At 47.4% G+C, this 23,922-nt stretch overlaps 2 protein-coding genes across 5 annotated transcripts in view; both read right to left on the minus strand.

Moving 5' to 3' along the window:
- Nucleotides 1-134: 134 nt before the first annotated feature.
- ISOC2 (isochorismatase domain containing 2) lies at nt 135-11,990 on the minus strand. 3 transcript variants are annotated; one of them, XM_079951182.1, is made up of 6 exons: nt 11,868-11,990; nt 7,692-7,830; nt 6,664-6,876; nt 5,169-5,239; nt 4,953-5,070; nt 135-799 (listed from the first exon to the last, which is right to left on the minus strand). In XM_079951182.1, the coding sequence occupies exons 2-6, from the start codon at nt 7,821-7,823 to the stop codon at nt 719-721; spliced, it is 615 nt and encodes a 204-aa protein (XP_079807308.1). In that variant the 5' UTR covers nt 7,824-7,830; nt 11,868-11,990; the 3' UTR covers nt 135-718. The 3 variants fall into 3 exon arrangements, with proteins under 3 accessions (XP_079807308.1, XP_079807306.1, XP_079807307.1); XM_079951180.1 differs by lacking the exon at nt 11,868-11,990 and adding an exon at nt 11,716-11,855; XM_079951181.1 differs by lacking the exon at nt 11,868-11,990 and adding an exon at nt 11,630-11,844.
- Nucleotides 11,991-13,304: 1,314 nt separating this feature from the next.
- The window catches only part of LOC307201733 (uncharacterized protein), a 65,720-nt gene continuing 55,102 nt past the window's right edge, over nt 13,305-23,922 (minus strand). For both annotated transcript variants that reach the window (XM_079951075.1, XM_079951074.1), the window contains 7 exons: nt 23,569-23,657; nt 22,611-22,734; nt 22,265-22,473; nt 20,510-20,618; nt 19,748-19,920; nt 18,295-18,318; nt 13,305-16,573 (listed from right to left, as the gene is read on the minus strand). In XM_079951075.1, the coding sequence (XP_079807201.1) occupies nt 16,387-16,573; nt 18,295-18,318; nt 19,748-19,920; nt 20,510-20,618; nt 22,265-22,473; nt 22,611-22,734; nt 23,569-23,657 (915 nt within the window). In that variant the 3' untranslated portion in view covers nt 13,305-16,386. The remainder of the gene's footprint in view (nt 16,574-18,294; nt 18,319-19,747; nt 19,921-20,509; nt 20,619-22,264; nt 22,474-22,610; nt 22,735-23,568; nt 23,658-23,922) is intronic.

Raw genomic sequence — 23,922 nt, forward strand, 5'->3', positions numbered from 1 at the left:
CCCTAAGATCTCAACATTCTTAAACAAATTTCCCAAAGCTGCGACAAAATGCACAGAAGGAAAAACAATTTCAAATTCTGCATGTGCAGACACACTTTCAAGAACATGACCAATAAGGAAATGCGCAAATCAAATTAATATGTGCAAAAATAAATGAACATCATTTATTCTAACTGCAGATTATGGCTTTTCTGCAGCATCATTTATTCTAACTGCAGATTATGGTTGGGGGGGGGGATCTGGCATTTTTACAAGTGCAGAATTCAAAATCCTCCTCATGTACCTTGAATGCCATACAAAATGTGCCTATCAGTGAGAAGATGCCACAAATCTTTTGGTGCAGTCTCTTCAGAATTGTAGCTCTGTGAGGGGACATGCTCAGCACAGGATTCCTTCGGGGAAGCCATAGTTGTCTAAAGTGGTATGATACTGCTTAAAATGTATAGTGCAGATGGGTCCTAAATTTGAACCTGGGCCCATGCCCCCCAAACTTGTGCACAAAATGGAAACACTTCCATCCCACTGAATAATCACAGAGAAAGCCGTAAATTGGGAATTAGGGTATCAGTTTTCCAGCATAGGCTACAACCCAATTTCCTGTATAAAAATTATATTTGCACATCTTGATTCCACTTCTCCTACCCAATGTGTGGCAATGGCAGACCTAAGCAGTTGGAGATGCTTTAAAGCAAGGAGGAGGATCAATGGAGCAGCTGGCCTAGCTGAAAAGGGGGCCTGGTTCTTTCAGGAGCGGGAGAAGGCCGCTGTCTGGGGCAGGGTCCTTAATCAACTTCAGGATCTGAAAAGAGAAGGAGATGCAGATGTGAAATCTTCCAGGGGCTACCAACTATGCTTTCTTTCAATGCAGAACCTTCTTCCGAGGCAGCCCCACACCCTGGCCCCACAAATCTGGTTGCCTTTCAGAAGCTGTGACTCCAACTCCTATAAACCCCAGTTGGTGTGGACAGTGGTCAGGGATGATGGGAGTTGTAGTCCAACAATATCCGGCAAGCTCCGGATTAGAGAAGGCCCTAAGAAGAAAGAAAACAAGGAAACACAGTAGAAGCAATACATGCCCACCCTTCCTAAATAAGGCAGGCCTTGGCTGCCTATCTTCTCCATGTCCTCATGGCCTGGCAAGCTGCTGCCCCAGGATTGGGTCTTACTCACAAAATCAGGGCTTGCCTGTTGGCACAAGCTTGCTGGCACAAGCACTGGGGTGGCACACTAATGCGGAACCCGTGGTCCTCCAAATCTTGTTGGGTTCCAGCTCCTATCATCCTTGATTGATGAGAGCCGGGCTGCTGTAGTGGTTAGAATGTCATGATGACCTGGAAGACCAGGGTTCAAATCCTCCCTCAGCCATGTAGCTCACTGGGTGACCTTGGGCAATCTCTGCCTCGCAAGCAGAAGGTCTCAGGCTCAATCCCAAAAGGCGTCTCCAGGTAGGGCTGGCAGTGACCCCTGCCTGAAACCCGGAGAGCTGCTGCCAGCCGGGGGCCACCAGGGGGCGCATTGGAAGATGGTCGACAATAAAATCTCTCCGACACACACGAGGTAATTAAGAGGCTGATATGGGAGTATGCAGCCTCCCTTCGTTGCCCCAAGGGAATGGGGAACGCTGCCTTGCCTGCTGTGTCCATAATTCACCCCCGGATTTGAAAGAAGGGGGTGAGGGCACTAGGCACAAAGCCCTCGGGTGGGTCCGGCTCTCCCGGACGCTGTCTCTGACTGGTTTGCATAAGCTCGAAATATATAATTGGAAATGAAGCAAATGCACATATTTCAAGTGAAGAACGGGAGTGAAGACTGCTAACTGAAGTGACCTCTGTGAAACAAGAGCAACGGGTTGGATTTAACGGAATACAACATGAAGAAAATACACCAGGTTCAGTATGTCAGAGCGGGACTGGATGGGGGGGGGAAACTTTTTTTCTTTTCTTCTATGTGATTAATAATAATAATAATAATAATAATAATAATAATTTATTATTATTTATACCCCGCCCATCTGGCTGGGCCTCCCCAGCCACTCTGGGCGGCTTTCATAAAAACCAAAAATACAGTAAAATATCACACGTTAAAAACTTCCCTAAACACGGGCTGCCTTAAGATGTCTTCTGAATGTCAGGTAGTTGTTTATCGCTTTGACATCTGCTGGAAGGGTGTTCCACAGGGCGGGCGCCACTACCGAGAAGGCTCTCTGCCTGGTTCCCTGTAGCTTTGCTTCTCGCAATGAGGGAACCGCCAGAAGGCCCTCGGCGCTGGACCTCAGCGTCCGGGCAGAATGATGGGGGTGGAGACGCTCCTTCAGGTATACTGGACCGAGGCCGTTTAGGGCTTTAAAGGTCAGCACCAACACTTTGAATTGTGCTCGGAAACGTACTGGGAGCCAATGTAGGTTTTTCAAGACCGGTGTTATGTGGTCTCGGCGGCCGCCCCCAGTCACCAGTCTAGCTGCCACATTCTGGATTAGTTGTAGTTTCCGAGACACCTTCAAAGGTAGCCCCTCCTCAAAAAGATCCGTCGCATAACCGACCTAAGCAGGATGATTAAAAACTGTGTGGAAATGATTTACTACCAAAAGTTGGCTTGTGAGATCGAGAAAAAGAACAAGGGCTTTTGATGGGGCAGCAACAAAAAGGGAGTCGCCATTTTGACAGGTTCTGTCAAAAGATTCATGATCGGGAGGAGGAAGCTTTGTTTTCACATTGGATTCCTGGTAGAACCTCCTTGAGGACTGAGAAAGAGGGACAGACCTGTGAAAAGTGAATGAATAGACAGCAAGAATGTTTTTCTTTATAGAAGCGATGAAATACGGTAGCCGTCTGAAATACGACTCTTGGACGAACGGAAAAATCCACACAGGAATACAAATTTGTTTCAACCCGCTTATGGAGACAATCAGAGGCCACAAAGACAAAGAAGGAAACATATATGAAAATAACTAGAAGAGATGTGGAAAACAGCAAGAAAGGATTGGACAGAATTCTGAACATTATTTGGACAGATTTGTGGACTTTTAAAGCAGCAGCAACAAGAGGATTGGATCCCTTTCAGAACTTGAAATATGGGTACCCCCAACAAAAATTTAAAATTAGGCTTTGTAATTCAGAACTTATGTGATTTGATTTGATATGATTGGTCTGTTAATAAAAATTATTCAGAAAAAAAAAAGAGAGCTGCTGCCAGCCAGTGTGGACGGTATGGAGTTAGATGGACCAATGGTGTGACTCATACTGACTTATACTAAGGCAGCTTCTCATGCTCCTCACAGGTTTCTTGGTGGGGATTAAATGAGATGGGGGGGGGGAATCATGTGCATCCCCTTGGATAAAAAGTAGGATATAAATGCAATAAACTAAATGTTCATGTTGGTTGGAGATGATGGGACGCTGTATCCTGGCAATATCTGGAAGGCGACAGGCTCCTCTCTGCCTGCCTGCTTAATTTGTCTATCCATTATTTCCTCCCTGCATGGTTGAAATTGTAATGGTAAGCTCCTAAGTCAGGGAACTGTCCCTTTTCCCCTTGAAAACGATGATGACGGCAATTCATTGCTATTAAAATTACTTATTAAAGTCGTACTTTGGTTGTCAAAAGGAATAAATAATAAACATTATTTATTGTTACTATCCTGAAATAACTCCTTCCTATATGCATGAGAAAAGCCTTGCAGAATATCTTGGGTCATCCATAGGCCACCTCTCTGGGACTGTGAACTCTGCCTCCCCTAAGGAAGCAACGCTTGCTCTGTTGAAAAAGAAGCCTTGTGATTTATTGTGACATAAGCTTTCATGGTCTGGGGCCAAACCATCATCAGATACATGAAGTGTTATCTTCTTTCGATTGCTGTTTCATTTATATTTCTCACGCGAGTCTGAATATTGGGGGGGGGGGCAGGGAGGAACGGTGAGCAAATGGGCCAAAAGGCCACAGCTGCAGATACCATCAGTGACATTTCTATGCAAAAGCACAGAGATCACTTGCAACAGCAGTAACAGGCAATAATGTTCCTAGCGTTGCTGTGCTGATTTCGCCACCTGCGCTGGGGAAAGAGAACCCTGGTCTCGACTAAGCCTTAAATGTATCAAATCAAACTTGCTGCTAATTCTGGAGCAGGAATTGTTCCTAGTTCTGCTCTCATTCTTGGGATTCACTTATTTAGGAAAGGGATAAGGAGCAGATGTAGGAAAGGAGGAGGCGGCAAGAGCCCCATATCTTGTCAGGGGCCCTATGTTTTTTCCAAACACTCTGCAGTTTCTCAGTAAGTTAACCACTCAGAGTTTGGCAGGAGATGTGAGGGATTATTCAAAGCGATTGCCCTCTTTGGATTAGGGGAGACAGAATTGCTATTCCTGTATTTTCAACCCATCTCCTCCATAGGGAAGGAATTCTAGGCTTCTTCCAAACTGCACAGGTAACCATTGGGAGTCATTTATACATCACTGGGAGTTTGTGGGAGACCTCTTTGGTGGAGATAAACACGCTCTCTAACTGCAAACTCAACTGGCAAGGGCTGAAAGTCTTTGTAAGCAGAGATATGAAAGAGTCTTTTACCTGCACACGCAGCCCCTTCACTTCTCTTGTTGGAACTCTTTCATTAACTACAACTTCCCATTTTGTCCAAATTGGGGGAAACTATGGTTAATACCTTTGGCAAAAAACCAGGATATTAAACCATGCCTTGAGGCTCACTTAGTATCCTGGCTGGCTCAGAAACTGTTAAACCAGAGTTTCCTGATTCAGACGTCACAGGAAACTATAGCTAACTGGAAAAGTTCCTGATTTGTTCGCTCCCACAACAAAGGGAGGCACAAAGAAGTATGTCTGCAAACATACGAGTCTTGTTCCTATTCCAGCTTACTGAGCATAAGTATGATAATTCAAACAAGCCCATATAGTAGAGGAGGGTGGCAGGCTGAGGGGTGCAAAGGAGGCTGGGAAATTACCTCTTGGAAATAGGGGTGTGCAGCATCTCTGACCAGTTGCAGAATGAGCCCTTCGCTGGTGGTGAGGAAGGCACCGCTCTGGCGTAACCTGGACAAAGCCACAATCCTGTCCAGCTGACTGGAATCCAGAGGGGGAAAAGAAGACCACATAAAGTATACAAGGGGGGAGAAAAAGAGCCCTTTCCTGCCACCCACTGGGACCATCCCACCAGTCACCTGCGGGAAGAGCAGGCATCCACCACGACGTGAACATCCAGGCCTCGTTCCATGATGTCCAATGCTGTGTTCTGCACCCAAAGAGAAAAGACACATCAAACTCGGGTCAACTGCATGCCTCATTTCCACCCATCCGATTGATTTTCTTTTTCAGATTTCTTTTATTTCAAGGTACAAAGTCACGATTCATCACTCAACAGTTAAAATCCTTATTCTCTCATACTAACAACTTCCTGCTCACCCCCACCCTCAATGTTTATGATCATGATTACATACAATCACATCTTAAAATTCCACCATATCCGGTTTCATCTCCTTTAACAGGGTTCTTAATATATTCTGCTATTTTTTTCTTAAAACTTCAAACCCTGCTCTGGACTTGGCGTATGATTTTTTTTTAAAAAAAATAGACTAGAAAAAGTTTCCAGCCTTCCTTAAAGGATTCTAGATTTGTGTCCCTTATCAGAGATCACTCATCCATTATTGGTGGTGACCTTATTCATGTGTCACCCAGCTCTGAGGCTCCTCCTTAGACCAGGGATAGTCAATGCATTGCCCTCCCGATGTTTTTTTTAAGGCTCCAGCTCACACCAGCCCCAGTCAGCATGGCCAATGGTCAGGGATGAAGGGAGCTGTGTCCCAGCACCACAGTTGTCCCTGTTGTTTTGGATTGTGTCTCTGTGGACACCCCTGGCTTCTACACGGCTTGGCATCCTAGCCGAGAAGGATGTTTCCCCTCCAGTTAGAGGCAAGGGAAATGCAGCTGCCTTAATTCCTTCCTTCCCTTTCTACTGGAAGTGGGGGGGGGGGGGGGGGAGATACCAAGCACTTTTTTCTGAACTCCTAAGGATTTGAATCCTTAGGGATTCAAAGGGACGCGGGTGGCGCTGTGGGTTAAACCACAGAGCCCGGGACTTGCTGATCAGAAGGTCGGCGGTTCGAATTCCCGCGACGGGGTGAGCTCCCGTTGCTCAGTCCCTGCTCCTGCCAACCTAGCAGTTCAAAAGCACGTCAAAGTGCAAGTAGACAAATAGGTACCACTCCGGCGGGAAGGTAAACGGCGTTTCCGTGCACTGCTCTTGTTCGCCAGAAGCGGCTTAGTCATGCTGGCCACATGACCCGGAAGCTGTACGCCGGCTCCCTCGGCCAATAAAGTGAGATGAGCGCCGCAACCCCAGAGTCAGCCACGACTGGACCTAATGGTCAGGGGTCCCTTTACCTTTACTTTAAGAATTTGAAAATATTTATTAAGGTCTGAAAGGGAGGAGGGAAACGGTGGCACTATCTGTACAGGGAGAAGAGAACCCTGGTCTCCATCGATCCCTAAACAAACAGAATCAAACCTGCTGATAAATGGACTGCCAGGCCTCTCTTCACTATTGGGGTCCTGGCACTGCTCAAGCACACAGGCCCATCTATCCCGAGGTCAGATCTTGTGCCCTGTCAATCAGTAACATCTGTATCCCTGAGAGGAAAAAGACCTTCAGCCTCATACCATGATGCAGGCCTGTGTCTCGATCCCACACAAAAGCACAGATTTCAGGTCGGGCACAGCGGCCATCTCCTTCTCCACCTCTGGGGTAACCATGCTGAAGCAGGTCTTGGCATATTTCGGCAAGTCTTCAGCACCCAGCTCTGGCACCGTAGGGCCCAGGCCTTTGGGGTATTGTTCGGTCACCACCGTCCGGATTTCGAGAGCCTTGGCAACCTGCAGGGAGAGAGGAGAGGCCACTGGAGGGTTAAATCAGGACTCCTGGGTTCTCTGGGAAGGAAGTGGGCCTTCTCATAAGACAGTGTTAGTCGATATTAGGCTGCCCCCATGTGCCCATCTGTGTAACTGCAACTGGGAAGCTTAATAGTGCTTTTATGGGTGGCAAAGGCTGCAGCTTTGGAGGCCATATATATAGTAAATATGTCAATGGCAATGATGCAAACATTTATTTTTCTTCTCCCTCACCATGGTCTCTAATCAAACTGTGGGAAATGCTAAAGGTACATGCTAAGCACCCAAACCAGCTCCTAACCAAGTTATCAACACGGCTGCAACTAATACATAATAGGTTAGCTCAGTTGTTTAGAGCATAGTATCATAGAATCGTAGAGTTGTAAGGGATCCCAAGGGTCATCTAATCGAACCCTTGCAATGCAGGAATCTTAGCATGCTGCTGCTAACACCAAGCTTGCGAGTTCGATCCCAGTATGAGCCATCTGTATATTCCTACATTTCAGGAGCATTGAACTAGATTAATCTCAGGGTCCCTTCAAACTCTACAGTTCTTTAATTGTGGCACAGCACCTATTGGAGAGTGCCAATTACAAGAAGAACAGTCCTCCTTCCAGCACGGAGAGCCATTTCAGAACTAGTCTTAAGCGGCCAAAAACATTCCTTTTAATCAATGTTAGCCAACCCTGCCAATTAATAGAATTAACCTCCCTTGCCTTGCCTTCCCTCCTCCCCTCCCCATCCACGTCCCTCACCTGTTTCTCACAGCCCAGCAAGCCTCTCCACTACACAACTTTTACCTTTAGCATCCGAGCTGCCACAGATACAATCTGAGGGAAGTAGCTGATATTCGGGCGAAATTTCTCTTGCATGTCACACAGGAACAGGATGCTGGTTTTGGGGACCACTTTTCCGAGTCGTATCACTGACATTTTCAAGCTGAGAGACAGTAAAGGGGAAGAGCCTGGAAGTTAGTTCTGGATGTTTTGATATAAATATTTGCTCGTGTTTTAGGATTTTCGAAAGTAGGCTATGGGTATAATAAGATCAGAAAATGTGTTTTGAATTTGCATGCCACTGGGAAATGATTGTTGCCTTAATCTCAAGCAAACTAATATACTGAATTTTGAGTGATCCTGCAAAGTAGAATGAAAAATGGCTAATTTTAGACTGGAGCAGAAAAGGGGGAAACACAACAGCCGTCTCCAAATATCTGAAGGGCCAACATGTACAAAATAGAGCAGATGGAAGCTGCTTCCAGACAATTTGTTTATGGAGCATTCATCCAAGTTTCTTTGCAGGGAGGTTATTGGCTATTTATTCAGCATTTCGTCCAATGTGCTTGCAGTGAGGTTACACAATGCTACATCAAGCAACTGTTATCCCACCCAGACCCTCCAAGCGTCCTTATTTTCCAGGGACAGTCCTGGATTTATAGAAACCTTCCCAGTTTCTGATTTGATCCCGGAATGTCCCGCTTTCCCTTAGGAAGTCCTTATTTTCATCAGAGAAATGTCGGAGGGTAGGGAGTTATGCGAACCCCCCCCCCCCAGCCAAAGAGATACAACCTTTAGAAGACATCTGAAGGCAGCCTTATGTAGGGAAGTTTTTTAATGCTTAATGTTTATGTTTTTATATATGTTGGAAGCTGCCCAGAGTGGCTGGGGCAACCTAGTCAGATGGGCAGTGTATGAATAATAACATGATGATGATGATAATGATAATGATGGAGTAAGATGTCCCTATTTTCAGTGGAGAAATGTTGGAAGGTGTATTATCCTACATTTTCCAGTGCATTTCTCCATTGCTTTCCTTGTCACAAAACAATCCAGTTTCAGTACTGGAAGTACACAAAGCATTGGGCAGATCCTTCCATCCCTAATCTACACACACACACACACACACACACACACACAAATCAAATCAATAATTATATTCTACCTCCACTGTCATCTGAACACCCATTGCTGGGAATCGAAAGCAGGGAGAATTGCTGTCCGGGTCTTTCTGGTGGGTTTCCCATTGTGGCAGCTGGCTGAATGCAAAGACAAAATTCCTACCCTTCCAAGTAGGGTAATTGGATGCAAAGGCTCTACCCCGCCCCGTTTTTTAGCAGTTGTGTGGAAGAGGGAACGTTAGCAGATGTTCCTGCTTCAGAGAGAGAGAGGAGGAAAGGAGGAATGACGAAAAAATGTGCTCATATGGCAGTTTTGAAAAACGTCCCTATTCTTCAAAATTATCGCATACGGTATTTATTAAATGCTCAGTTAAGGTCTCCGTTTATCCACCTTTCATGGCATCTTCACAACAACCTGGTGACGTAGCTTAAAGCCTGAGAGAAAGTGGGTCACTGAAGGCCAGCCAAATCACCTCATAAATTAGCTATGTCCAAGTACTGCAATTTATGATTTCCGCCCCGCCCCCCATACGCAGAAGGAGGGAGGTGGGTGCCCTCTGCAGGTCAAGAAAGGATAACCCATACTGTACAAGCTTCGCCTCTTGCTCACCCAGACAGGAAGCTGCCAAGGACCAAACATCAAAAGGAGGAAACAAAAGCTCTGCTCCAGCTGCTTGCGGCATGGCTCACTCCTTGCACAAAACAGAGATGGTGTCCCAGAATCCTTTGCAACATCAAACCTTGCCTTAGGTTGTGAAGAAGACACTGAGCACAGGAGTAGCCCTTTGGGTTCCCATAGACGGAAGATAAACCTTAGATAACAATCCTTGATCCTATTATTTCTGCCTCAAGCCCTAGCTAACTGCCACCTGCCACCTAAGTAGGCCAATGCATGCTCATCAATGTGAACGCTCCCCAGCAACAACCACCTCATGCTTGTTCTACGCCACAAATGCGGAGCCTGGGACTCAGCTCCAGAGATTGCCGGACTTCAGCTCCCATCAGCATGGCCAACAACCAAGAGTGATGGGAGTTGTAGTCCAGCAACACCTGCAAAGCTACAGGCTTCCCATTGCTGTTTTATATGATTCCAGGGCCCCTGATCTTGGCTAGCGGTTGCCCACTGTGAACTCTCTTCAGCCCCTGACTTGCTCCTTGAACCAGTAACAAAAACTCAAAAGGTTGCATAGAGGGCTCCAAAAGACCTCATCATGCAAATAACATTTGCTTATGGGAAACTGAGAATACAGAGTAACAGCCAATTTGCTAGTTATCTAGCATTGTATAAATTGGGCTGGCTGTTTTAAGGTATTGGTTTGGGGTTTTTGGGGGGGGGCCCGGGAATTGTAATGTATTGCTTATATTTCTTAAGGTGCTTCAAACTTCAGGAAAACAGCACTTAAAGAAATAAATGCTATTGGGTTGTTGTTTTTATTTTTATTATGTATTTTGTGGTTTGAGATCCTGATTTTATTCTGTGAACCGCCCTGAGACTCTGTGGTATAGGGTGGTATATAAATTCTAACAATAATAATAAACCACTTCAAATAAATGCAATCCTCTTAGGATAGTTCAAAAAGTAATTTATAGCATAACTTTGGGGGTTAAGTGTAGTAGCTCAGCTTTTTTTTCCCTTTTCTCTTTTTAAATCATCTCTAGAAGTAGAAAAAAGGACCCTATGGGATGCCAGGCTTTATTTATTTTCCCCTCCTACAAGTGAATCACTTCCTTTGACTTCTCTAAAGATAAAAAGATACAAGCAGAGGAAAAACACAAAAGAACCCGCTTCCCTAACTCCAGGTGGTGGTGAACTGTTTTAGGGAAGTCTCTAGGCTTCATAACAATAGGTTTCGAAGCAAAAGATGCAGGTTCTCATTGAAGTGATTTCTATGAGGTAAGTCAGCCTGGTTACTCCTTCATTTCTGGGTATTTAGCCAACAAAACAAGTCAGAGCTGTGACTGACGAGTTGTTAGGACACCAGGCAATAGGAATTTCCTGAGGTCCTGGAGAGCTGCTGTTTCCCACCTTCCCGCTAGTGAACTTTTCCTGCTTCTGTCTCATTTTCTAGTTCTTGGAATCTCTGTAGTTTGCCCTTCCTTTTTTCCTAGCGACCAGGATGCATCTTACCTGTGGGTGGGTTTGTCTGTGATCAGATACTCCCTGGAACTTATTTTCGGCACACCTTCTGCATGCAAGGCAGCTGTTCTACCACTGAGCTATAGCTGCCCGTCAAGTTTTCCTCTTGTATCAGCTTCCCAATAAATAAGACCCCCCTTTTTTTGCCATTTTACTTCCAGGAACCCCTGCCATCTTGAGGAAGCATGCTTGATGTCTTGGGATAAGACTTTTGCATTTGCATTACTTCCAGGGAGGCTCACCTGTTGCCAGTATTACGGTAATCTTTTAGGCATTAATCCAAGGCTGTTATGCTTTTCTCCCAACACTATGAAGGATCTTAGCTGAGGCTGTTCAGCCTTCAACTTTCATTGCTGTTGTTTTATTTCATTGTTTTATTTCATTGCTGTTGTTTTATTGTTTGCTGCTATGTTGTAAACTGGGGCATTTTTTTTATAATTGGAGGGCAACACAGAAATGTTCTAAATAAAACAAAATTAGCATCTTGTTACACAGTGTATAGTAGCAACACGTGTTCTTTAGTGGAGGAGTAGCTACTCCTAATCTGTTTTTAAACACGCATCCTTCTTTCACCACAGAAAGCGGGTCGGGAGAAGTAAAAAAGTGAGGTTTGGAGAGCAAGGCGTCCAAATCTGTCCTTACACAAGTTTACTCCTTAGTAAACCTGGCTGACTTCAGTGGGACTTACTCCCAGATAAATGTACCTGGAATTTCAGCTGTAAGGGGTGGAAAGCGACATGGCAGCTCAGGCAGTTCACACAATCCCGTGCAAGGGGTGAGAGATATAGACCCTCCTAAGTCTCCAGCCACCGTTTCACACGAACGTTCACAACGCAGAAACATAGCGGCTGCGAACACGGGTCAGGCCCGTCCCGTGTCCCGCATCCATTAGCTCCCCTTTCCCCAGGCGCCCCCCACAAAACGCTTTCCCCCCGGACTCACCTCCTCTGATCTCCAATTGCGACACTTCGAGGTGCCAGCCAATCAGAAGCGGGATCTGTAAACCTCGGAGCCCCGCCTATAGAACAGCTGCGAGCCAATGGCCTGGCGCGGGCTGAAGGGAAGTTTCGGCGTCCCAGAAGCCTTTCTTTCCCTTCCAGCCAATGGCGTCGCTCCCTCCCGCGTTCCACGCGCGGCCAAAATGCAACTCGGCGTTCCAAAGTCGCGTATTCAGAGCTGCATTAAGAGCACGTGTGTCTCATCCTTTGGGAATTGGCGAGTGTGTTTTGTTTTTTAAAAGGTGCTGGGGCTCGTGCGCCGGTAGCTCAGCAACCCGCCCCCTTCCTGGGACTGACTGCAGTTATTCTGCACATGCTCCCTGATGTTGCGGGACTCCCATCAGCACCAGGCAGCAGAGCCAATGATTACGGATCGTGAGTGATGGTCCAACATTTGGTGGGCCAGAGATCCATGAGCGTAGCCAGGATTTGGGGGGCCAAGACTTGGTTGGGGGGCAGGGCTTTTGTTGGGGAGGGCAGAACCGACGTGATTGGTCAGTTAAGTATTTCCGTTGTTTTACTTGATCTAACGGGGCAGCTGCCCCCCCCCCCTTGGCTACACCCATGCACAGATCTCTCATCTGGTTTACTGTGGGATTACGACTGACACGGGACACCGCTGTAAACAATAATGAGCTAGATGGGTCTGACTTATACTGAGTCAGGTTCCTATGATGTTTGGTCAGAGAGAGCAGGTTATTTATTTTCTGGCTTGTCACTCAGTTTCACCAATTCTCCATTTAAAAAGAGAGCCAAAATCAACCATAGGTGAAAGGGAGCAGTGAGAACCATTAGATCTCCCAAAATTAATACAAACGGCGAATAGCTGCTGGTTGAGGATATACCCTGCAATGGTAGGGAGTGAAATAATTCTGGTCCCTGGGAAGGCTGGAGACGGAGCCACCAGGGGTGGAGTCCAGAGCAGGCCCACTGTTGCAGCCTGGCATGTTTTTGAAATGGCCAGGGGGACAGAGACCAGCACAAAAGGGGGCTGGACTGGATGACCCTTGGCCCATGGTTTCTGAGGCTCAGTTTTTGACACACATAGTTAAAAGGATCCCAGTGATGTGAAATACTCTCCCAGCCCAGGTTCCCTGGAGAGATGCCAAAAGACTAGATAATCTGACCTGCTGTACAAAAACACACCACAATTACCACTTCCCCACCCCTGCTGCCAGGCTTGGCTGTCTGGCAACCCAGACTCTGCAGGAATGGGCAGCTGACTGTATTTGCACAGTTGAAAGTTACCCCCAGAAATACACAGCTCCAGAATTCCAGCCTTGCAGGCAAGATCTTTGACAATATGTAGCAGCATGGCATCAACGTGCCCCCCCAACCAACAATCCATTAACAAAAACAAATAATATTTCACACAGAAGACTGGCAATTCGAGATGAGCTTTTAATAGAAGACATACTTTTTCTTAAAAAGTATTCTTTTTTTTCTCTTTCTTTTTTTTTTTTAACAAAAAAAGGAGCAGGATAATTGCTATGGCCCTTACAACAGGATAAGAAACTCCAAACAGATCCAAGTCAGCAATGGTAGGGTGGGGAGAAGGGGGGGGGGACAAAAAGATTAAAAAAAAAATGCAAACCCCCTGGGTTTGAGAAAAAACAAAATCAAGTCGCTTGGAATAAAATGCTTTTGTTAGAAACAAATAATAATAGTAATACAGAATTAGAACAAATTAAGACAAGAAACCACCATGCAAAAAAAATAATAATTATTCAAATATATATATATTTAGAAAGACAGACCCCACCCCACCCCCAGTGCCAGTTCCTGGAGCCTTAGGACCAGGCACAAGTGGATGTTTATATTTTGAGTCCAAGCTAGGATTTGCAAACCCTTCGTTTTGAACTCCTTAACAAGGCAGGCATGGGGAACCTTTGCCCTCCCCTCCAGATGTTGCTTAAGTACAACTTCCAGGAATGATGGGAAACGTAGTATATCAACATCTGGAGGATACTAAAGGTTCTCCACACGTCTTAGGTGCAGGAACAAGCTGTATTATTATTTTTTGGTCTCACTCTGCCCATCTGCTGTTAGCTTATATAAGGTGCACAATGGATCTATTCCAAAGTAATGGATGTAAATTGTTGGCATCCGTCTGCCTCAGGAGACGATGGAGGAGAACACCTTTGGGGGTGAAGTCAATCTGCTGGAAGGTTATAGCGCCCAAATGTAAAACCCTTTGCATATACTTAAAAGTGCTTTATATTACCAAGCTTGAAACCCTACGGGCACTTACCTGGGAGTAAGCCCCCTTGAACATAGTGGGCCTTGCTTCTGAGTAAACATGCATAGAATTGGGTTGCACATTCTCAACAAAAGACAGCTCATTGTCAGAGCCTTGCCCAACTGAATAAGGGGAGGAGCTCCTTTGTGCACCATTGTTAAGGAATTAAAATCAGAAACCAAAGTGAGCAAAAAAAGAAAAGAGCCCCTGGATAATTAGGGACTCTTAGCTCGCCTGTTGCACCTTGAGATAAGGACTGCTTCACACGCTATGTTCATACATGGAAGCAGTTGAAACTCCTAGATTTGCAACCGTGGCAACCAGCACTCGTGCAGTTTTCAGGCATGGCTGTGTATGAACTGGCCCTGCATAGTGGTGATAAGCAGTGCCAAGACTTTGAGAGAGAAAAGCAAAGTTGTTGCTCCTAAAACAGGTGAAGGTGAGAGAGGATCAGAATTCATTGCAAGCAATGAAGCTGCTTGTGAACCCAGGCTCACAGACGCACCCAGTAGGATTTGGGGGAAGATCACCCCCCTCCCCCCAAATACCAAAAGCATATCCTGGTGTTTCAGCAAAAGAGGAACAAGGACAGTTTGGAAGCAGCTGCTTATTACTGTTAGCACTTTCTTCGTTCTTTGTGCTAACCCACAGCTTCTGCACCAGAGTTCAAATCCCTTCAGTAAATCAATATGATTTCTGCATTGTAGGCATATTTTGCATTGTTAACTCAACTGCCTGCCTTAAGCTTCTGGGGTCTTTTTTTTTTTTTTTTAGCAGAACTTGAATTCTGGTAAGGAGCCACACAGGAATAGGAAGAATGATCAGGTGCAAAAGCAAAGGCTGGCAAGTAGCTAAGAGGGCACAGATGCAGCCGCCTCTGAACACCAGAGGTTTCTGCAGACGTTCATCTGGAAGTTTTTGAATCTATATCTACAGCTCAAAAGGACCAGCAACTTGGCTTGTTCTTTTCCCCTCTATTGGATTGGAGGAAGACAAAAAAAAAAAAAAAAAAGGAATACAGAGAGTCCCTAGAACTCAAATTCTGTGCACGATACATAGCAGAATTCCACACACATGTGCAATCAGGCAAGATGAAACTGGCCAGCTTGTGGCCTGTCGTTGCTATTGAATCTACAGGGTTTGCAAATCCTGGCTTCCTCACGCAACCCACCACCACAGCAGGTTTAGGGATGGTGGCAAGAGAAGAGGAGGAGGAGGAGATCAAAGTGCTCTTGGCTGCTGACAACGATATGCAGAGAGGGCGAGATCCAGATCCCAGTCCAAAAAACGAGAGAAGGCAGGCTGAGATGAATGGTTTCCAGTTCATTCCGCATCTTCCTCTGCCCACAGTCTGGGCAGGTGTGAAAGGCAGGTGGGAGGTCCAGAGAGTAACTCCAGCAGGCTAAGGTGTGCTGGAGGGAAGCCGCCTTCCAGAGATGATAAAAAAATTCTCCACATGTATCCTTCATGTGAAGGCATCCCAAGGACTCACTCCTACAGCTCCCCCATCACCCCCCCCCGGGAAGAAGGGGAACGGGAAGGCAAGGAGACGAGATGGAGTGGCTGGAACCAAAGGGAGCAGAAGGCCCCCCACACCCGACACAGCTGCCCCTCAGCGCTGAGAGCAAAGGGTCTCCCTGCGAGAAAGCAGCTGTCTCCATCCGGGGCTTGGGTGCATTCGGGTGCCAGGCAAGGGGATCAATCGCTGCATGAACCCCGAGAAGCAGGGCTGCATAGAGCCATCCCTTCCCCACCCCAGTCTGTGTAAATTTGCCACTTCGATGCCCGAACTTTGATATGTATATTTTTCCTTAGTAGTGGGCAAGGAGTTCTTTATATATATATCCGTACTGGAGCTGGGAGGAGAGGAGAGAAAGAAGGGTTTTGGATGGGGGAGGGAGAGAAGGTGCCGGAGAAGCAATGGCTATTTGAGAGTTGGATTTTCCTTTTTCTTTTTAAAGGGATATAGTTAAAATCCTGACCCCTGAACCTCCCTCCTCCCAGATTTCCCACCCCTCAGGGGTGGTTGATATTAAAGTGCAGCCTGATAGGAGAGCTGGGAGACCCTTGAAAGAGAAGCCGGAGGGTGGGGGCAAGTGTAGGGAGGGGGTTCCTTTTTCTTTCTTTTTTTGTATACATGACAGTGTAGCAAGGTTGGGGTTCCTACTCCCCGCCCCTGGTCTTGCGATCCACCCCCCAACCCCTGGGGTCTGACATCCCTGCCTCATTCAGTCTGGGCTGGCTCCGCAGGGGGGGCCGGCTGCTGCCCCTGAGAGGGTGTCAGGGGCATAGGAGGCTGGTGGTTTGCAGATGGAGAGTCGCTCTCCGGGTCTTCGGTCTCCTCGTCTGAGACGCCGTCCAGGCGGAACACCTGCCGCACGGTTCGGGTGGTGAAGCTCAGAGGGGTACGTCTGCGATGAAGAGGGAAAAGGGAATCCGTACTGGCACCGCAGCGGGCATTTGAGTATCAATTCCCACCCCCTCCCCACAAAAGCTAGCCATGCTCCCAGGTACTCGACTCCCTAAGCTGGGATTGGCAAATGCCCCTAGCACAGGCATTGGGAGGGGTTATTGGGCTGCCAAGCACCACCAGGCCCAGCCGGCATGGCCAATGGTCAGGGATGATGGGAGCTGCAGCCCAAACAACATAAGGAGGGCCACTGCCCCCTATTCCTGTTCTGGCGCAACTCAAGCGTCTCCCTCCAGCAAACATTTCTACAGCCACACTGCAGAGTGGCCTTCCAGCAACCGGAAGCCTCTTCTGACCCCTGTTTATTTTGCTGGAGCCTGCAGAAGTGGCAAGCTCCTTGCCTAGTGCACTCACTCCCAATGCCCCCCCGATTGCCCCACTGAAATCTGTGCCAAAGCTGCCACTTGGAATGGTCCATGCTGAGCTTGCACCACAGAGATGCAAGGGACAGGGCATCCGTTTCACCACTGCCCGCATCCCCAGAGCGTCCTTGCTAAGAAACGGCGGTACTTCCCTTTTAGGCAAGCGCAACTGTGCTTGCATTCTGCCAAGAGGCTTTCTGAATTATCTACTGGCATCAGCGTCACCTGCTAAATGCTGCCCAGGACATCACTGCAAGGGCAACCCTAAGTTCCCACCTTCTCCAAACTATCTGGGGCATTTCTAAATGGACCGTCTAATTCTGGATTCTACCCCTCCCCTTTTGTTTTGCCTCTTTTGATTTGGAAATCATGTGGATGATGGTAGGTTTGCCAAGAGAGAAGCAGCTATTGCTTGGGGAGAAAGCACCCGCAGGGTCTGCTCTCTCTCACCTACATCATGCTGGGTAGCTGGAAGCTCTTTGGATAGAAAAAGTGAGCCTACCGAGGTTACAACAAGCACACCTTGCCTACAGAGAAGAGAGAAGCACCAGCCTTACTGAGGGCTTTTTCCTGTCCCCCTCTTCCTGGGACGGGGGCAGCTGGAAGCTCACGTCCATAGCAAGCCCCTTCACAGTAGAAGCACTCCCCTGCCCACACCCCCTCCAGCTAAAAGCGCTCCCTTAACTGAGAGTCAAAAGTTGCCAGGGATGTCAGAAAGCACTCCTGCTCTCCTCTCTATAGCAGCCAGCAGGGCAGAAACAGGCACGGCAGGGCAAAATCCAGGGTCAGATCTCCCAACAATGAAAGAGCTGGTGCTCAGCTCTCCCCTGTTTTACAGCCCCCCTTTTCCTGCTCACAACATGCTATTAGGTATTGCTGGAGGGATGGGCAAAAAGGCAGTTATGGCCACATCACCACGCACAAAAATCACAGTGTAGTGGTCAGAATGTCGAGTAGGATGCACACTGCACATTTAAAGCACATTGCTTTCCCACAACAAATCCTGGGAACTCTAGTTTGCTCTCAGACGAGCTACAATTCCCAGCAGTCCTTTAAAATAAAAACAAAAAAAACCCTACAGTTCCCAGGATTCTTTGGAGGTGGGGAGTCACGTGGTGTGTGCACAGCAGAAGGGAGGAAATCAGAATGCGGATCTCCCATGACAAATCTGTTCCAGCCCTTAACCAGGAGGGGGGAAGCCAGGAGATTCTGTGCGGCAACTGCACGTGCGTGGGCACACACACACTCTCCGAAACTGCACAGCACACACATGCAGAACAACAGGGGAGTGAGAACGTACTTCCGCTGCCGGCGTTCTAACTTGCTGTTGGGCCGAGAAAAAGATGGGATGTAAACAGAGACAAAGAAGAGAGAGAGAGAGAGGTGCAAGCATGAACGGATGATCTGGAAAGAACTCCACATGGAAAGAGACGGGAAAGTCAGGAAAAAGTATAAACAGGATGGGGAAGCAAGTTGGGTTCCCTAGGTTCCCGGGCTGAAGAACCGGGGGCTAATTGGGATTTGTGCTTGGAAACAGAACTGTTTCGAGGTGGCTGAAAATGCTAAGAGATATTGGGGAGCGAAGGCTTCAAAACTGTAGCTTCCAGGTTCTCTTATCTACCGCTGCCTTGAAATAGAGTTCTGAGTCGTCGTCCCCCATCCTGCCCGCCCCCGTGGAAGAGAGGTGGTACTAAAACCTGGGCTGTCTCTGCAAAGCAGAAAAATGATTTCAACTAATCGATTTAACATTATTTAAAACAAGTATAAAATCTGGCCTACAGGAAATCAAAGATCCAGGCTCCAGTTCCCCACCCCTTGTGCCAGGGAGCAGCAGAAGGAGCGAGTCAGGCCGGAACCATTTAAAACAACTGCATGTTTTTCTAGTGCAGGCATATTCTAAAGGTTCTAGTTATCCAGTGTGGATCCGTTTTGTGTGGGTGTGTAGGGGAGACTTTCTGCATCAGTTTTCTCCTCTAATTTCCAAGGCAACCTCGGCTGAGATGCCAAGGGATGGAACGATGCACTGGGCAACCCCACGGAGACAACTGTGGCCAACAGCAGCTTCTCATTTTCCCAGGCTGTGTGAGTGCCACTCTAGCCATTTTGTCTCTCTGTGGTCATGACTGTGATAAACATTTACCGGAAGCCAGGGCTGCCATACGCCTGGAATTTCCCAGGCATAGCTGGTATTCAGCCCTCGCAAACAGCATCCGGGCGAAAATTGCTGAAATGTCTGGGGAAAATCCAGACATATGGTAGCCTGTGTCGGTAGTGTAGTTTTTTGGGCAAATTCCACTTTCTGAAATGTGGCAAGCCTACCTGAAGCTATATTCTGTAGCATATTGAGCATCATGTTTAATCCAGGTCTAGGGATTACGGAGATATGAGAAGAGCAAAAGAGAAAGAGACAAAAAGGGGAGCATCTAAGGGTATGTGGGGACAGGAAGACATGGGGGACATACAAGGCAGGGCAATCTACTCTCAACTAGCTATGTCAAGGGCCCTATATTGGGATCAGAGCATCTGCCTTGCAGGCAGAAGGTCTCAAATTCAATCCCGGACATTCCAATGGCCTGAAAACGTGGAGAGACACAGCCAGCAGTGAAGGCAATGATGAGCAAGATGGGCCATTGGTCTAAGGCCTCCTCCGTTCCTAGGGCTAGGAACTAGTCACAAGGCATATGGCGGAGGGTCTGAATCTTGAAGAAGCGTCCTGCACCCAGGCCAAGCCCCCGCTCAGCCACCCTGCTCACCTGAGACGATTCCGCAGGCTGGTCACCTCGCGATTCATGGACTCGGCTGACTCGGTGACGTCCTCGAGTTCGCGCTGCATGCGGCGGCGGCTGGCGTTGGCCCGTGAGGCCTCCTCTTCTGCTTCTTCGAGCTGCCGCTTGAGTTGTTTTAGCCGCAGGTGGCTCTTTTCAACCTGCCAGAAAAGAGAGAGGGAGAGAGAGAGAGAGAGAGAGAGGTCTAAGGTGAGCAGAAAACTGGATCCCCAAGGCATGCAAATCTTCCAGGCAGCTTGACGTGCGTTAAGTTCAATATGGCCACCATCTCACCTGCCCATTTTTCTGACTTAAGCAAAAGAAGTCACTGAGGTCAAGATGCAGGACGTGGGGGGAAGTGTTTTAAATACTGTGTGGCTGCCTAATTTCTAAATATTTGTTTATTTTTAGGGAACTATTTTTTTTAGCCTTCAAAGGAAGGAGGATTGAAAAAAGAAAAACAAAGGCTAAAAAGATAAATAAAACAGTATGCATCTGAAAAATAGGTCCGTGCAGAACAGCCTGAAAATGTAGCATCAAGGAAAAAGATGGCAGGGTTCAAGCGTGCCCTGAAGTTGCAAGCCTTGCCCTGGAAAACTTATAAATGGTGAGGGCAGGTGTTTTGCACATGCTCAGAGGTTTTGTTGACTATTTCTTCAACATTTCCGATAGATGAGTCCCAAGCACTGAAAATATGCCCCAGGGCTCAAAATGTGGGGTGGGTGGGGAACACAGACATCTTGGCCATACCTGATCTTTGTACTGATCTGCGTTCCTCCTCTCTTCATCCACTTGCAGAATCACCTCCTTGAGTTTCTTCTCTGCCCTCCGCACAAGTTTCCCTGATAGAATCCTCTCCCTAAAAAACCCCAGAAAATATAGGAAGGAATCAGGGTGGGTGTGGGTGGGAAAGATTATTTAGTCTGGGGATGTTCCTGGACCCAGCATTGCTTAGGGGGAAGCTGGGGTGCCTTTATATAGGTTAGGCTATTTTTCCAGCTGTATCCATTCCAGGGGAGATTAGATATGATGACACGTTCCTTAGGGCTGTTCTACATGTCAACGTCTGCTCATACTTTTTGATAAGCATGCTTAAAGTGGCCCCCTCTATTTTGTAGAAATTAATTCTTAATGTTTATTTGTCCATTCCCTCTGCAAATTCACTCATGGTCCTAGTCTTCACTATAAGAGTTTTCCCCATAGCTCTCCCTGCAACATAGCTAGCAAGATAGAGAAAGATATGCAGTTTGTGCAAATCATAGAATTATTATTTTTTTAATGGAAAATGTGGAGGAGAGCCCTAATTAATGGCCTGGGAACCTCTGATGTTGCCCCATCCCTAGAAATAAGCAAGGTGAAATTTAATCAGTAAACTAGGTGGGAGAATACTGGAAGCCCATGTGGGAGCAGTATATATGCACGATACATTTCATGTGTATATTAACACTACACTTTTATTCCGTCCTTCTTCCAAAGAGGTCAAGGTGGTGCTATATGTGGTGTTCCCCCAACCTTATCCTTACAGCAACCCTTGAGGGAGATTAAGCCGAGCCACATTAGCTGACTTGGCAAGCTTTGCAGTCGGGCAGAGATTTGAACCCGGGACACATCAATGTAGGCCACGTTAGAAGAGACACCAGGAGATGTCCCACTCGTTTTTTTTGTCTTGTTTGTCATTCAATGGAACTGCAGGAGAGGTGCTGAACAAAGGGGGAGTTTAAAACACCCCCTTTCGTGCTGTTTATCCAGCCTAAATCTATTTAGTGTCAGTCTTTTGTAACAGTTAAAAGAGCACCGGACTAGGACCTGGGAAACCAGGGTTCGAATCCTCCATGAAGCCCGCTGCCTCTTAGGCTAACCCACCCCACAGGGTTGTTGTGGGGATGAAATGAGGAGGGGAGAACCATGTACACCACCTGGAGAGTATATAAAAAGGTAAAGGAACCCCTGACCATTAGGTCCAGTCGTGGCCGACTCTGGGGTTGCGGCGCTCATGTCGCTTTATTGGCCGAAGGAAGCCAGCGTACAGCTTCCGGGTCATGTGGCCAGCATGACTAAGCCACTTCTGGCGAACCAGAGCAGCGCACGGAAACGCTGTTTACCTTCCCACCTGGAGTGATACCTATTTATCTACTTGCACTTTGACGTGCTTTTGAACTGCTATGTTGGCAGGAGCTGGGACCGAGCAACGGGAGCTCACCCCATCACAGGGATTCGAACCACTGACCTTCTGATCAGCAAGCCCTAGGCTCTGTGGTTTAACCCACAGCACCACACGCATCCCTGGAGAGTATATAAAGGTGGTATATAAATGTAATAAATAAATGAACAATAAATATGTTCAATATAAAGCTGTTTGTCATAAGGGGCGGGGAGCATACAGGCTCCTAGTCTCATTTTGCACTATGTCCAGCGCTCTAGCCACTCAGTACCACACCAGCTCAAAGCACTGGATGTGGGGTATTTGTGTGGGTGTATTTGCCACCTTGGATCCCAGGGCTCTACCTGGACTCCTGCTCCAACTGCTCCTCCAACTGGGCCACCTTGGACTCCAGGGTTGCGATGGCCATCTTGTACTTCGACTTGACAGAGGAGTCCATCTCTCCCAGCTTGGCCCTCAGGTCTTTGTTCTGGCGCTCCAGCTGCTGCCGGGCGTTCTCGGCCTTCTGCGAGAAGCTGCGCTCCGCTGCCAGCTCTGTGGTGAGCGTTTCCACCTGCAGAGAAGACACGGGAGATAGGGTGTGTGTGTGTGTGTGTGTGTGTGTGTGTGTGTGGAAGAGGTTTCAGAGCCACAGGGCCAGGGAGCGCATGCCGTAAGAGGGCCTGCTCCGAAAAGGGTGGGGGAACTTACCTGCATGCTGAGCTTGCGGTATCGGTCGTTCATGAGCTCCATATTGCTCTGCTCCTCATCCAGCTCTTCCTCCAGCTGACCGATCCTGGCCTCGAGGTGGCGCTTTTCATCCATGAGAGCAGACCTGAGGGGGCATAATTTTGGGGGTGAGGGCCGTGGTACAGCAGTTGATCAGAGAAAAATCTCTGGAGGAAGCCCATCCAAGGAACATCCCACCATTTAGTCTAGAGCCTTTAGCACCACTGAGATACTGCTTTTCTGCAATCGGGTGGAAGCAAAATTAAAATGGGCTTCAGCCTCTAATCACTTCCTGTTCAACATGGCGGCAGCAGCGTTACCTGATGAACAACCCCTTAATTGATTCTTAGTTCCTTCCTCTGGGCAGGGGGGAAGTCTTCAATAACTAATGTCCGCTCCTTGCTCCCCGCCTCCATTTTATAAAAAACAGTGCTGTTTTACTTAAAAACGGAAAAAAGGGGAACCTGCTTATTGAGGTCCCTTCTTGAAAGGCAGCTTTGGCACACTAGCCCTGGAAAACCTCAGTAATATTTTGCTTATCTACACTGGACGTGTCGCTACCACTGCATTTTGACGTTTAAAAAACCCACAACAGGTCACGTCTGAAAATAAAGGACATGAGTACAACACAGAACACCCCCCCCCCAAAAAAAACCCCCATGTCATCTGGATTCTCTGTACAAAGCGAATGAACAAACCATGCCAATTCCAGATTAAAAGGCAAGCCTAGAAGAGGCAACCCTGATCCAGATTAATTACCCCTAGAGCAACGTTTGAAAGCTAACCATTTTGTGTTCACACTGGCTGCTTGCTGAGCAGATTAAGTGCCTTAACTAAGCAGTCCCTTGGGCAAAAAAACTCCATTCACACAAAACACCGTCATCCGTTGTGCATGCTCAATGGAATCAAAGGAGCATGGGAAATGGGCTTCCCCACTCACTTGCCGCTGTTCCCATTGGCCAGCTCATCCGCCAGGTCGTCCCGCTCCTGTTGCGCCTGCCTCTTGGCTCGCTCTGACGCTGCCAGTTCCTGCAAGTGATGGGAAAAGGTCAGCAGAAGGCAGGCTGGATGGCGATAGGGAGGAACAGGTCAAAACAGGAAAGAGGGTATCCTTCCCATTATCCACTGATTAAAAAACAGCAGCAGCATTTCATACTTTTAGAAGACATCTGAAGGCAGCCCTGTTTAAGGAAGCTCTTAATGTTTGACACACTATTGTATTTTAATATTTTGTTGGAAGCCGCCCAGAGTGGCTGGGGAAACCCAGCCAGATGGGCGGGGTATAAATAATAAA

Source organism: Podarcis cretensis (assembly GCF_951804945.1).
Source record: "Podarcis cretensis genome assembly, chromosome: 13".
Taxonomy (NCBI): Eukaryota; Metazoa; Chordata; class Lepidosauria; order Squamata; family Lacertidae; genus Podarcis; species Podarcis cretensis.